The sequence below is a fragment of the Lipotes vexillifer genome, unplaced genomic scaffold (assembly GCF_000442215.2).
Source record: "Lipotes vexillifer unplaced genomic scaffold, Lipotes_vexillifer_v1.1 scaffold129, whole genome shotgun sequence".
NCBI classification, from domain to species: domain Eukaryota; kingdom Metazoa; phylum Chordata; class Mammalia; order Artiodactyla; family Lipotidae; genus Lipotes; species Lipotes vexillifer.
The window spans coordinates 1,622,699-1,635,847 of NW_006777287.1; the positions used below are offsets into that span (position 1 = coordinate 1,622,699).

General features: G+C 51.5%; 2 protein-coding genes across 3 annotated transcripts in view; both read left to right on the forward strand.

The window, feature by feature from the left end:
- Window positions 1–808: 808 nt before the first annotated feature.
- On the forward strand, window positions 809–7,934 carry WAS (WASP actin nucleation promoting factor). Its single transcript, XM_007450876.1, has 12 exons — window positions 809–997; window positions 1,318–1,458; window positions 2,429–2,515; window positions 2,618–2,720; window positions 2,833–2,874; window positions 2,968–3,021; window positions 3,680–3,854; window positions 4,857–4,899; window positions 5,103–5,256; window positions 5,466–5,872; window positions 6,114–6,228; window positions 7,632–7,934. Exons 1-12 carry the CDS (start codon window positions 866–868, stop codon window positions 7,685–7,687), a joined length of 1,509 nt encoding a protein of 502 aa, XP_007450938.1. The 5' UTR covers window positions 809–865; the 3' UTR covers window positions 7,688–7,934.
- A 5,008-nt stretch (window positions 7,935–12,942) lies between these two features.
- Window positions 12,943–13,149, forward strand: part of SUV39H1 (SUV39H1 histone lysine methyltransferase) — a 12,103-nt gene continuing 11,896 nt past the window's right edge. The window contains exon 1 of one of the 2 annotated variants that reach the window (XM_007450878.1): window positions 12,943–13,011. In XM_007450878.1, the coding sequence (XP_007450940.1) occupies window positions 12,993–13,011 (19 nt within the window). In that variant the 5' untranslated portion in view covers window positions 12,943–12,992. The remainder of the gene's footprint in view (window positions 13,012–13,149) is intronic. The other variant, XM_007450877.1, reaches the window with a different exon arrangement.

Consider the following 13,149-nt stretch of genomic DNA (forward strand, 5'->3'; position numbering starts at 1 on the left):
GTGCCTCAGTTTCCCTCCATCAAATGGGCATGGTAAAAATTGTGTGTGTCCCCCGGGCTGATGTGAGGATTTCAATGAGTCAGTATTTAAATGAGTCAATATTTCAGAACAGTGCCTGGCACACACGTTCAGTGCTACATGAATGTTTGTTAGATAAAAATAGAATGTTGAGTGGAGGGAAAGACAAGTCTCCAAATATCACATACTTTCAAAAGTTCAAAGGCAACAGCAACTAAACAAAATGTTGTTTAGGCATTTATATATGCTATAAAATCCGTTTCTTACAAAAAGGGGATGATAAGCAGCAAGTAATTTGGGAGCTGCAGGGAGGCAGGGGTAGGGATGGGGAAGTTGAGCTGGGTGCAAGCAAGTTGTTAGGGTCTCAGGAGAGGGGTGGGATCCCAGGCGCTCGCTGTGTAATTAAAGGAAAAGCTTTAGCACAGCAACCCTTCAGCACTAGGGGCCTTGGACCTCGGGCCCAGACTAACTAGATGCTCTGGGGAGGAAGGAGGCCGCCCAGCCCATGACTGCTCCCCGCCACACTGCAAAAATGCTGCAGTGGCCTAGCTCTTGCTGCCAGCCAACCAGGGGGAGGAGGGCCCGAGCTAGTTAGAGGGAGATGGGCCCCAGACAGTAAGAAAAAAGGAGGAGGACATGAGCTGGTCCAAAACATGGGTCTAACCAGTCAAATGGAGGAGGGCCCCAGTCTAAGGGAGGAGGAGGAGGCCAGGCCCACCAAGGGGCCCCTGGAGGACTTGTTTCCCTTGTGGTTTTTTGCACTTCCTGTTCCCCTGCTCACTGCGAAAGTTCCTCTTCTTACCCTGCACTCAGAGCCTAGCCGGAGAGGACGAGGGCAGGAGGCACCATGAGTGGGGGCCCTTCGGGAGGCAGGCCTGGGGGCCGTGGAGGACCCGGGGTTCAGCAGAACATACCCTCCACCCTCCTCCAGGACCATGAGAACCAGCGACTCTTTGAGATGCTCGGACGGAAATGCTGGGTGAGCTGGGGATCTCCTGGCCCTCCCTGTCTCCCTTTCCTCTTCTTCCTCTCCTCCTCCTCTTCCGCCTCCTCATCTTCCCCATCCTCCTCTCTTTCTCTTTCTTCCCCTCCTCCTCTTCCTCTCCATCATCTCTCCTAGAATCCACTTACCCCCATTCACCAATCCCAGGAAGATCTCGATGTCCATTCAGTTTCCCTCTGGCTGCAGCTCTTCCTTCAGAGCCATGACAGCCATGGGCAAGGAAGGACCAGGTCTGGTTCCCAGACCCTCTGGCTGCCCCTGACCAGATTCCACTGAGTCCTGCTCTCCCCTCCCAGACGCTGGCCACTGCGGTTGTTCAGCTGTACCTGGCGCTGCCCCGTGGAGCCGAGCACTGGACCAAGGAACATTGTGGGGCTGTGTGCTTTGTGAAGGATAACCCCCAGAAGTCTTACTTCATTCGCCTTTATGGCCTTCAGGTGACCCCCGCCCCCCACTGGACAGACAACCCAGTTTTCAACCCACAAACCCAGAGCTGTGTCCATAGCCCTGAGCCCTCAGGCAGATCAATGAACCCCTGAGCCTCAGAACCAAAGACTTCATCCAAATGTCAACCTCTGGTTTGTCTTTCTAAGTCCACGATGACTGACCCCAGAGTCTTCATGTCAAGATCTATAACCCCCAATATTAGTATATCTCCTAAGTCTGATCTGTTCCACAAACTCCAAAAAAATGAGTACTGTATTTTTACCTGAACCTCCAATCTGTTCCAAACTCAACATTTTGGGTCTCAGAAATCGCCCATCAAAACTCCTGAACTCCAGAATTTTGCCTAGCTCCTAAGTCATAAATCTGTTCCACAAATCCTCAACCTAAACTCTCTAAGCATAAACCCCAAATTCATCCTTCTAAACCATAAAGGTAGATCCAGTAGGACCACATCAAGATCCCAGGGCCATAAAATATTGACCAAACCCCTAAGCCATAACTCTGCTCCACAAACCTCAAATTGCACATACGTTGGCTGAACCCGCCTCCAAAAAAACCTCCCAAGTCTATATGTCTGAACCTCAAATCTCAACCCCAACTCCTAATACTGGAGCCCTACCTGCCCAAATGAAGGCCCCCATAAAAGGGGGGATTTGGGATGATTCTATGAATGGGCTGTTTCCTAGGACTAGAGTCCAAAATCCTCAAATTCAAGCCCCCAAGTTCCACATCTAGGGCCCTGGACCCCAAATCCAAATCTCTCACTGAAGTGTCTGATTCTCATACTGTACCCCAACCCTCCACATCTGACACCTAGACCCCCAACTCTCCGATGCAGAGCTGGAAATCTCCAAATCAGATCCCTGGGCCCCAAGTTTGTATACCATGTTCCCTGTCCAGAAAACAGAGGCCTGCCACCCAGGGCACGCCTCAGTGTCAGTGTGTTCCCCACTTCTCCAGGCTGGCCGGCTGCTCTGGGAACAGGAGCTGTACTCACAGCTGGTCTACTCCACTCCCACCCCCTTTTTCCACACCTTCGCTGGAGATGTAAGTGACCGCCTAACCCCTGGGCCTCAGTTGGGGTGCAGAGAGGAGATGGGAAAGGTGTGGGGGGCCTGGAAGGCCACTGACACCCCCACGCACGTGCAGGACTGCCAAGCGGGGCTGAACTTCGCAGACGAGGGTGAGGCCCAGGCCTTCCGGACCCTGGTGCAGGAGAAGATACAAAAACGAAATCAGAGGCAAGGTGGAGGTGAGGAGGCCTTGGGGGAGGAAAAGAGGTTGAGCAGAAGTGAGCGCAAGAGTGGGGAGCTGGAAAAGCCCCTCTCATGGTTCTGGTTCCCAGTCCACCTGTCTCTCCACAGACAGGCGCCAGCTCCCCCCTCCACCAGTGCCAGCCAATGAAGGTGAGTCCTCTAGTGCAAGGAAGAGTAAGAAGGGGCTAGCCCAGGAACCTGTGGCAGGGTTGCGATAGCTCTCTACCCATTCCGTCTTCCCAGAGAGAAGAGGAGGGCTCCCACCCCTGCCCCCACACCCAGGTGGAGACCAAGGGGGTGAGTGCTGTTCTTCCCTGTGTCTCTACATGGGCAGGTGGTGGTGGGGTGAATGGATACACAGGTGGGGAGTGGGTGGATGGATGAGTAGGTGGGTGGGTGCAGCGATAAGTGGGTGAATGTGTGGGTGGATGGATTGGTGGTGGAAAGATGGTTGAACGGGGTCATGAATTGATGGAAGGATGAAAATATAGATAGATGTATAAGTGGGTGTAGAGATGTATAGGTGAGTGGGTATGTGGATAAATAGATGAATAGATGGATGGATGATTGAGTAAATTAATTAATGAATGAGTGATTGAATGAATTCGGCAGTGAATAAATGAATAAGTGACATAACATTTCAATCGGTGAAGAAAGTAATTATTGAATGAGTGAACAAATAATTTAACAAATTAGTCGATGAACCAGTGAATAAATGAGTCAGTACTTAATTGATAAGCATGAGTAAATTAATTAATTAATTAATCAGTGAATGTATGGATGGTTTGTGGCACCCACCCACCCACTTCTCCATAAACCCTATCTGGACCCCTCATCCACTCCCTCCATGACCATCAAACACACAGATTCCCTCAACCATCTTCCTGTCTCTTGCTCCTATGCTCTGGTTGGTAGGTAAGTGGGTCAGTGGCCCAGTCACCCATTTTTCCCACAGGCCCATCAGCTGGCTCACTGTCCCTGGGGCTGGTGACAGTGGACATCCAGAACCCAGACATCACGAATTCACGATACCGTGGGCTCCCTGCACCTGGGCCTGGTCTAGGTGATAAGAAACGCTCAGGGAAGAAAAAGATCAGCAAGGCTGATATTGGTGCACCCAGTGGATTCAAGTGAGAATCTCTCCCCAGTGGGCCCACGGATCCTGGGGGTGGGGGAGCAGATGAGCAGGTGGATAGGAGGATAGTTGAGTGGATGGAAGGATGGGAAAATGGATGGGTGGGTGGGCGAGTAGGTAGATGAGTGGATGGGTAGGTGGGTGGGTTCAAAGCCGGGGACTAGGGAGAGGCACCAAAGGCACCAAGGTTCCCAACTTTTACAGAGGCAGTCATTCTCCGGGCCATGCAACTACAATTCATGACTCAGAGAGTGAGTGCCTCCTGAAATTTTGCTCCTCACTCACCTCAAGCTAGTCCCACCCTAGTCCCACCCTGGGTGGGCTGGTGGGTGAGTGGATGGGTGGGTAGATGGATAATTCGATGAATGAATGAGTGGGTGGATTGGAGAATGAATGGATGGGTAAATGGGAAATGGGTAGGTAGATGGACGGGTGAGTGGATGAGTATGTGGTCTGATGGGTATATAGGCTGATTTGTTCACAGACAAGGTGGATGGGGATGGATAGGTGGCCAGATATGTGGATGAATGGACAGTTCAATGGGTAAATGGACAGAAGTGTGTGGTTGAATGGGTAGTCAAGTGAGTGAATGGATGGAAAGATGGGCACATGGGTAGATGGATGGGTGGATGGACAAGTGTGGGTTAGGACAGATTGGTGGACAAATGGGTAAATAGATGTGTGTGGACAGATGAGTGGGGAGACAAATGTATATAGATCAATGGTCCGACAGGTGAATGTGAATGGCTACGTGGGCAAATAAATGGGTGGATGGATGGTGGAAAGAGGGCTGGGTGGACAGATGGGTACCACAAACTATTGGCCCCTTCTAGTTCCATAACTACTGCTCTCACTCCTTCATTCACTTAAGACTTATTCATTAATTCTGGCCCCTCAGAGTCCCTCTGGGCAGGAGAGGGCAAGAGGGCTTCACTAGGAAGAGAGGGAAGGAAGGAAGGGCCATGGGGCTTCACTGGGGTCTCCTCACCTCCCTCAGACATGTCAGCCACGTGGGGTGGGACCCCCAGAATGGATTTGACGTGAGTAACTCCAAAGTCCCCTGGACCCCACTCAACTCCCTCCTACCTTTCCATAGTCCACTGCTCCAGACCTACTCCCCAGACCCCACCCTTCCCACACCCCTCTTAGATCCCTCTCTGGGGTGGACCCCATGATAATCTGTGCCCCTTCCCTCCCCACCTTATTCTCACACCCCTGCCCCGGCCTTTTTCCTCCTGGGCAGGTGAACAATCTGGACCCAGATCTGCGGAGCCTGTTCTCCAGGGCGGGAATCAGTGAGGCCCAGCTCACTGACGCGGAGACCTCCAGATTTATCTATGACTTCATTGAGAACCAGGGCGGGCTGGAGGCTGTGCGGAAGGAGATGAGGCGCCAGGGTGAGCCCCCCTCTTTCTGGACACCCCCTTCTTCTCCAACCCTGGTAGCTGATCTCTAAGAGATACATTGCAGGCACCCAGTCCTCATGGAAACCCCTATAACGCTCAAATTGGGAGTTGGTCGGTTAGTGTACCCATTTTACAAATGAGCAAAACTGAGGCTCTGAAGAAAACTATAATAATAGCTCTGTGTTATCTTTCCCCCTCAGAGCCGCTTCCACCGCCCCCACCGCCATCCCGAGGAGGGAACCAGCCCCCCCGGCCCCCAGCTGTGGGGAGTAACAAGGGTCGCTCTGGCCCACTACCCCCTGTACCTTCGGGAGGTGCTCCTCCCCCGCCAACTCCCCGGGGACCCCCACCCCCGGGCCGAGGGGGCCCTCCGCCACCACCCCCTCCAGCCACTGGACGCTCTGTACCACCGCCCCCTCCCCCCCCTGGAGCTGGGGGGCCACCCCTGCCTCCGCCACCACCGCCACCACCGCCACCACCCAGCTCTGGGGTCGGACCAATCGTTCCCCCGCCCCTTCCTTCTCTGGGGCTTGTGGGGGGCCTGGCCCCTGGTGGGGGTCGGGGGGCGCTTTTGGATCAAATCCGGCAGGGAATTCAGCTGAACAAGGTGAGGGCCGGCGTGATGGAGGATTGGGGGACTGGGACTCTGGGGTGTGCTGCACAAGTCAGGATATTAGGGGGTCAGGGCCGAGACTGATGGGGGTCCCAGGATTTGGGGGCTGAGTGATAGGGTTGGGAGGTTGGTGGGGAGACTGGAGTGTGTGGGAGGAGAAAGGATGATGAGGGGCGGGGAGAAGCGCTTCCCTCACAGGCCCTGAGCCCTGTGTGCCGGACCCTGCTTGCTGCAGACCCCTGGGGCCCCAGAGAGCTCAGCGCTGCAACCGCCACCTCAGAGCTCCGAGGGGCTGGTGGGGGCCCTGATGCACGTGATGCAGAAGAGAAGCAGAGCCATCCACTCCTCGGGTGAGAGCCCCCCTCCCCTGCGAGCCTGCCATTCAGAGCCCATCCTGCCAGGACCCCGACCCTGGTTCCCAGCTAGTGTCAGCCTAAAAACACCCCTAACAGCCACCATCAATAGTAACGTTAGCCCATATGTTGATGAGAGCATGAACATGAATCTTTTATCAGTCTCTTTTTCTACAATGTTAACTGTCATTATGTAACAGTAATATGATTAACTCTATCTTTGACAATAGTATTAACATTAATCCCATATGTTCAATAGTATTAACATTAGCCCGCTATGTGATGATAATATTATAAGGAGCCTCATCTTTGACCATCATATTGACTCTAACTCCATGTGTCAACAGATTAACCTTAACACATTATGTGATAATAGTATAACTAACCCAATCTTTTACAATAATGTTGACATTAATCCCTTAATGTGTCAACAATATTGTCATTATATGACAATTATATGAGGATAATATTAACCTCAACCTATTATGTGACAATAATATAATTAACTCCAACTTTGACAATAATACTAACGTCAAACCCAGAGTCTGTTCACAAGATAAACATGAATCCATTACATGACAATATCATAACGAATCTCATCTTTGACCATGACATCATCATTAACCCCATTCCGTGTCAACAATGTTAACCTTAACCCATTATGAAACAATAATATTGTAATTTCCTCCACCTTTGCTAATATTTAAATCCACCCCATTAAGTGATAAGTCTGTTAAAATTAACCCTTTGGGGCTTCCCTGGTGGCGCAGTGCTTGAGAGTCCGCCTGCCGATGCAGGAGACGCGGGTTCGTGCCCCGTTTCGGGAAGATCCCACATGCCGCGGAGCGGCTGGGCCCGTGAGCCATGGCCACTGAGCCTGCGCGTCCGGAGCCTGTGCTCCGCAAATGGGAGAGGCCACAACAGTGAGAGGCCCGCATAACGCAAGAAAAAAAAAAAAAAGATATATACCAACATCTCATATTTTGTAAAGCTTTCACTTGCACTAGACTTCTAGTTTAACATAGTATTTGCTACCAATTTTCTATGAAAATATCTCTGTAGATGGACAAAACAGCCTACATTCTTGCTTGCAACCCTATGCCCACACCCTTTGTATGACAATAATATCCCAACTAACCACACATTTTTGACAATAATATTAACCTCGACTCCAACTAGAACCCAGACCCCAGCTATAGTCCCTACCTTGCCCCTAAATCTCCCTCCTCTGAGGGGGCCCCTTCTTCATCCAACACACAGGCCCCAGATCTAATTTCCAAGCATGAGATCTCAGTCCCCCAGGGTCCTGAGCCCCAACCTCCCAGGCCCTAGTAACCCCCCTCCCTAGGGCTTTTGAACCCTCCTGCCCATCCTGAGTTCCACTCTCTCTCTCCCTCTAGACGAAGGGGAGGACCAGGCTGGCGATGACGATGAGGATGATGAATGGGACGACTGAGTCACCACCACCCCCACTGTTCTGTGCTCACTCCCCTGGCAGCCCTGCTTCGCCACCCTCCACTCTCAGCTTCCAGGCCCCTAAACCCTGTTCCTTCTCAACCCACCCCTTCAATGCTGTTATCTCTGACTGCCCCACCAACACTCACCCTAGCAATAGTAGGGGACCTTTTTATACAAAATTTCTCAGTTCTCCTCACTCAAGGATTTTTAAACAAAAATAAAATAACTGCTTTTTTGTTTCTTTAAATCTTACTTCCTTTATATTCCAAGTGTGGGAATTTGGGGTCCTTTTTCCCCAAAGTCCCTTTTATTCCCATTTCATTTATTTAACCTTATAGGTTCCCTCAGTCATTTAGCCTGTACTTCTTTGTTTCCTTCTGCCCTTCTTTCTTTCCACAGATATTTATTGCCAGGAACTACTTTAGGGGCTAGGGATAAGGCAGTGGGAAAAAAACAACAAAAATTCTTGGTCCTGTGAGGTCAACATTCTAGGGCAGAAGACACACAAAAAACAAGGAATTAAATCGAAACAAAAGATAGTTATAGGACTTCCCTGGTGGCGCAGTGGTTAAGAATCCGCCGGCCAATGCAGGGGACATGGGTTCGAGCCCTGGTCCGGGAAGATCCCACATGCCGTGGAGCAACTAAGCCCGTGCTCCACAACTACTGGGCCTGCACTCTAGAGCCCACAAGCCACAACTACTGAGCCCGCGTGCCACAACTACTGAAGCCCACGCACCTAGAGCCCGTGCTCCTCAACAAGAGAAGCCACCGCAATGAGAAGTCTGCGCACAGCAACGAAGAATAGCCCCCACTCGCCCCAACAAGAGAAAGCCTGTGTGCAGCAACAAAGACCCAACACAGCCAAAAAATAAAATTAATTAATTTTAAAAAAAGATAGTTATAGATCATGATAAGTGCTATGATGTGCTGAGGGGAAGTGACATTAAGATGGAATGTTCAAGGAAAGCCACTTGGAGGAGATGACCGTTATTCTGGATCTAAAGAGAGAGGAATCAACCATGTGAATATTTGGAGAGAAGGGCATTCCAGGCAGAGGGAACAGCAAGTGCAAAGGCCCTGAGGTGGGAAAAAGCTTGGTGTGAGGCTGAGTGTGGTGAATGAGTGAGAGAGTTATTTGTTCAATCACTTATTTTTTAAAAAAAAAACATTCAATCAACATAATATTAGATCAAGAGAGTACTCGATGGTCAAACTTCCCCATTCTCCATGCACACAACTCACACACTACGATCCTGATGGGCAGGATCTCCCTCTCAATTTTAAAATTTGGTTCTGCCCAGTTCCCAGTGCAAACCAAGTCCTGGCCAATGGCAATGGAAGAAGCAAAGACTTAATAATCAGATAGATCTGCTCTAGAACACGGGCAAGATGCCTCACCTCAGAGCCTCAGTTTCCTCATCTATACAATGGGGGCAACAATATGTAACCTTTTCCAACTGGGATCCCACTGGGTCACCCTCGTCCTCTAGAACTTTCTCTCCAGGAAAAAAAAAAAAAAAAAAAAGCACAACTCAAAACTGTCCGTGGTGTTTAAACCTGTTTCCAAGGGAGTAATTTGAAACTCTTGTACATCAAAGCCTAGAATAGAGGTGCCTACTCCTTCCCATTTCTGAAACCTGGCGGATTCAAGATCTCAGATTTCCTACCTCTTAGAGGAAGAAGAAAGGGGGGAGGAAGATAAAGGTGAGGAGGAATTCAAAGAGGGCAGACTTCTTCCATCTGCAAGACCAGTGGAAGAATTTCTGAACCATCCAAGGGCAGCTTGAGGGTTTAGGGGAGGGCAGAGGTGTGGGGAGTGGAGCTGGCTTTGCCCCTTAAGAATTCTCCCGCAGCCGTGGAAGCTGGAGAAGGGGGGAGCCTCAGGTTCCCTTTAATTCTTTCATTACTCTTCATCCCCTACTCCACTACCCACCCAACCCTGGTCGGTTCCCATGGCGAGCACTGAGTCTAGGAAGGGCCTATCATATCACTTCTCCCCCACCTCCCCTCACCAAACCCAGAGTTCTGTAACCCCTTGGGCAGGCTTTGTCCTGGAAAAGACCTTACATCACACAACCTCTGAAGCCCCAGGAGCACAGGCTAGAGCGAGCACAGACCTGTGGTAAAAGAGTTGACTGTGGGTGAGTTGCTTGACCTCCCTGGGCCTCAGTTTCCTCAGTCTTTAAAATGAAGAAAAAAATTAAAGTAGATGGTGTCTGCAAAGTTCCTGGCTCCTTGTAGGCATCTATAAGCATCAGATGCTGCTACTGCTGTTGTTACTATTGCTATGACTGGGTGTCCCTGATCTTGAGTCACCATTGATTACAAAATGCATTGTTATTCTATGTATCGCTAAGAAAGACAAAAAAGTACTGCTGATTAAATTATGACCCATCAGCGCTTGTAAGACACAGCCTGATTTCAGAGATGTTAAAAAATTAAATGCTTCTGGAGCCCTGGCTTGTGATGTTGTTCCTTAACCTGCATTCTGGCTCCACATGTATGTTCACTTGTGAAACTCATGACATGGGTCACCCATGGTCTATGTGCTTTTCTTGTATGTGTGGTACAGTCCATATGAGGTTTACATTAAAAGCAGGTCAAACTTGTGCAGCTTGGAATGGATAAAACCTTGTATTGGTCTCACACTGGGAGATGCAGTATACACAGTTAGGCACTAAATTAATTCTGAATGAACAGACTGGGAGTGGCTGGGAGTAGGACACAGTAATAACAGGGTAGCCTCTTACTTTGAGGTCTCTTGAAAAGGTGCTAGTCCAGAAAGATACATTTTCTTTTTTTTTATAAATTTGTTTATTGTATTTATTTTATTTTTGGCTGGGTTGGGTCTTCGTTGCTGTGCGTGGGCTTTCTCTAGTTGCGGCGAGCAGGGGCTACTCTTCGTTGCAGTGCACAGGCTTCTCATTGCAGTGACTTCTCTTGTTGTGGAGCACAGGCTCTAGGCACGCAGGCTTCAGTAGTTGTGGCACGTGGGCTCAGTAGTTGTGGCTCACGGGCTCCAGAGTTCAGGCTCAGTAGTTGTGGAGCACGGGTTTAGTTGCTCCGCGGCATGTGGGATCTTCCCGGACCAGGGCTCGAACCTGTGTCCTCTGCACTGGCAGGCGGATTCTTAACCACTGCACCACCAGGGAAGCCCCAGAAAGATTCATTTTCTAGATGAGTAGGAGATGCCCACCCAAGGTCATTCATCCGAGGTTTTACAGATGCAGAAACTGCCTAAGGTCACACACTTTAGTAAATGGTGGAGCTGGGATTGAACCCAGGTACTTGGGGTCTAGAATCCAAGCCTTTACCCACTACACTGTACTGTTTGGGGAAGACCAAGGGATGCTTCCCAACACCCATAAACCTCTACATTTTCCCCCAGATCCAGGCAGAAAGAGGTCATGCCTTAAACCACTTTCGTGGGTTGGACAAGCCTCCTGGACTCCTGGGATTGGGAGGGTCCTGCCTGCCGGGGGAGACTGGGGGCATGTGAGGACCAGCATCGGACTCTGTTCTAGAAGGAATAAGGGAGGGAAGGGGAATCTATGGTGGGACTTCACTGTTAACTGTTCCACTCACGGCAAGCAGGGACTAATGGAACCTCAGCCTGACCAGCCATTTCTTCAACCGGTGCACAGCTGGACTGGCAGGCACAGAATAACCATTTGGTTAACTGTATAACTGTTTGGTTGACTACATAACTCATGGACTGACAGGGAGAGGGGCAATTTGAGGAAATGACAGTGCAGTTTCCTGACACTGTGAGCTACTGAAAATCGAACTGAATTACAGCCCGCCTGGGACAGGCTGGGGCTGGTGACCTGATGGTGCAAAAGATGGGCAGCCTCCTGAGGGACTTACAGGCTGGCTGACTGATGATCCACGCTGTTGCTGCCTGCCTCGGTGGCGGGATGTTGCAAATGGCTGACTTGCTAGGAATCATACCCAGCCGGAGGGGCTGTCTGTATGTTACACTGTCTGGCGATGTGTAAAGGAGATCTACCCTGAGGGAATTTCAGGCTGACTGATGGACAGATCTGTGGCCGCCTGATAGGCAACTGTATCTGGTGACTGACTGTCTATCCTGACCAAATCACAGCATGCTTGACAGACCGTGTGGCCAGTCGGATGCTGAGAATGGCTACCTGGCTGACTGATATGAGGGGCAGACTGAACGAGTCACAGACCAGCTGACCCACTGAAAGATCAGTATAGCTGCCTGACCCCATGGCTGTCCATGGATAGAATCACAGCCGCCCCAAGAGGGCTCCGGGGCCAGAGGCTGCTGACTGACCGACCAATGGGGGGCATGACTTGCCTGAGAAATGACAGATTGTTGACGACTGATAGGTGGGCCTGGAGGCTTTAGCTGCTGTGACTACGTGCTCTGAGGGAATAAAGTGCCTAATCATGGTGTGAATGAGGAGGAACCTGAGGGAATTACAGAGTGACCAACTGACAGTGGAGAGCGTGACTGCCAGGGCTACATTAGATGCTGACAATGACAGCCTGTCCTGACATAATCACAGCCAGCCCGACGGCCCAGCTGGTTGCTGTGGCTTCCTGGGCGGTGGGGAGATGATTCTCCCCAGGGGATTCGGAGCTACTCCCAGAGCCAGGGTAGATAGCCCGGCTGCTGGACCGACTGTCGGTGTGATGAAGGGACAGTCTAAGGGAATGACAGGCTGGCTGACAAGCAGCGAGTAGCATAGCTGTTGTCAGCACCGTGTGTCTGCCTTGAGGGCATCGCAGCTGGCCCGAGGGCACGAATGGATGCTGCTATTGACAGACTGACAGCGTGAATGGGGGGCGGAGGTCTGATGAGACAGTGGTCGTGGTGATTGTCTGATTTGAGTCGGGTGACTGACTGAGCAAGCTGTATGTGGAGGTAATCCACCTGGGGACTCACGGCCTGCCTGGGGTTAAAATGTGGTGACGGACTGACGGCGGTAATTGGGGGTCTGACAGGACGGAGAATCCCCCAGTGCAGCTGGCTGACAACGTGATTGGCTGACAGCGTGACAGACAGACCGGCTTACGGGCAGGGCCTCCGGCAACCTCAGCTGCCGCCGCCGCTGCCTCCCAGACGCACTCTGGGAAAGCGCCGGCGAGCACCCGCCTTCTGGACCGAGCCGGGTGGCGGGGAGGGGTCCGGTCACGGCTCGCCGGTTGGTCCGCGCGGGCGCTGCTCGCAGCGCGGCGCGGCCAATAGGCTGCGCGTTCTCGGCCACGCCCACGCGAGCTCTCCTCTCGCGAGGCCGGTTAGGCCCGAATGTAGTTAGCCGTGGGGAAAGATGGCGGAAAATTTAAAAGGTGAAGCAGTGGCGGCAGCGACGTGGGCCCGCTGGCCGGGCCGGGTGGGCTGGAGGGGTGGCGTCGCTGGCTCGGGGCCCCGGCGTCCGAGGCCACGGGGTCGGGAGCCGGAAGCTCGGCGCCGAAAGGCTGGAGCTC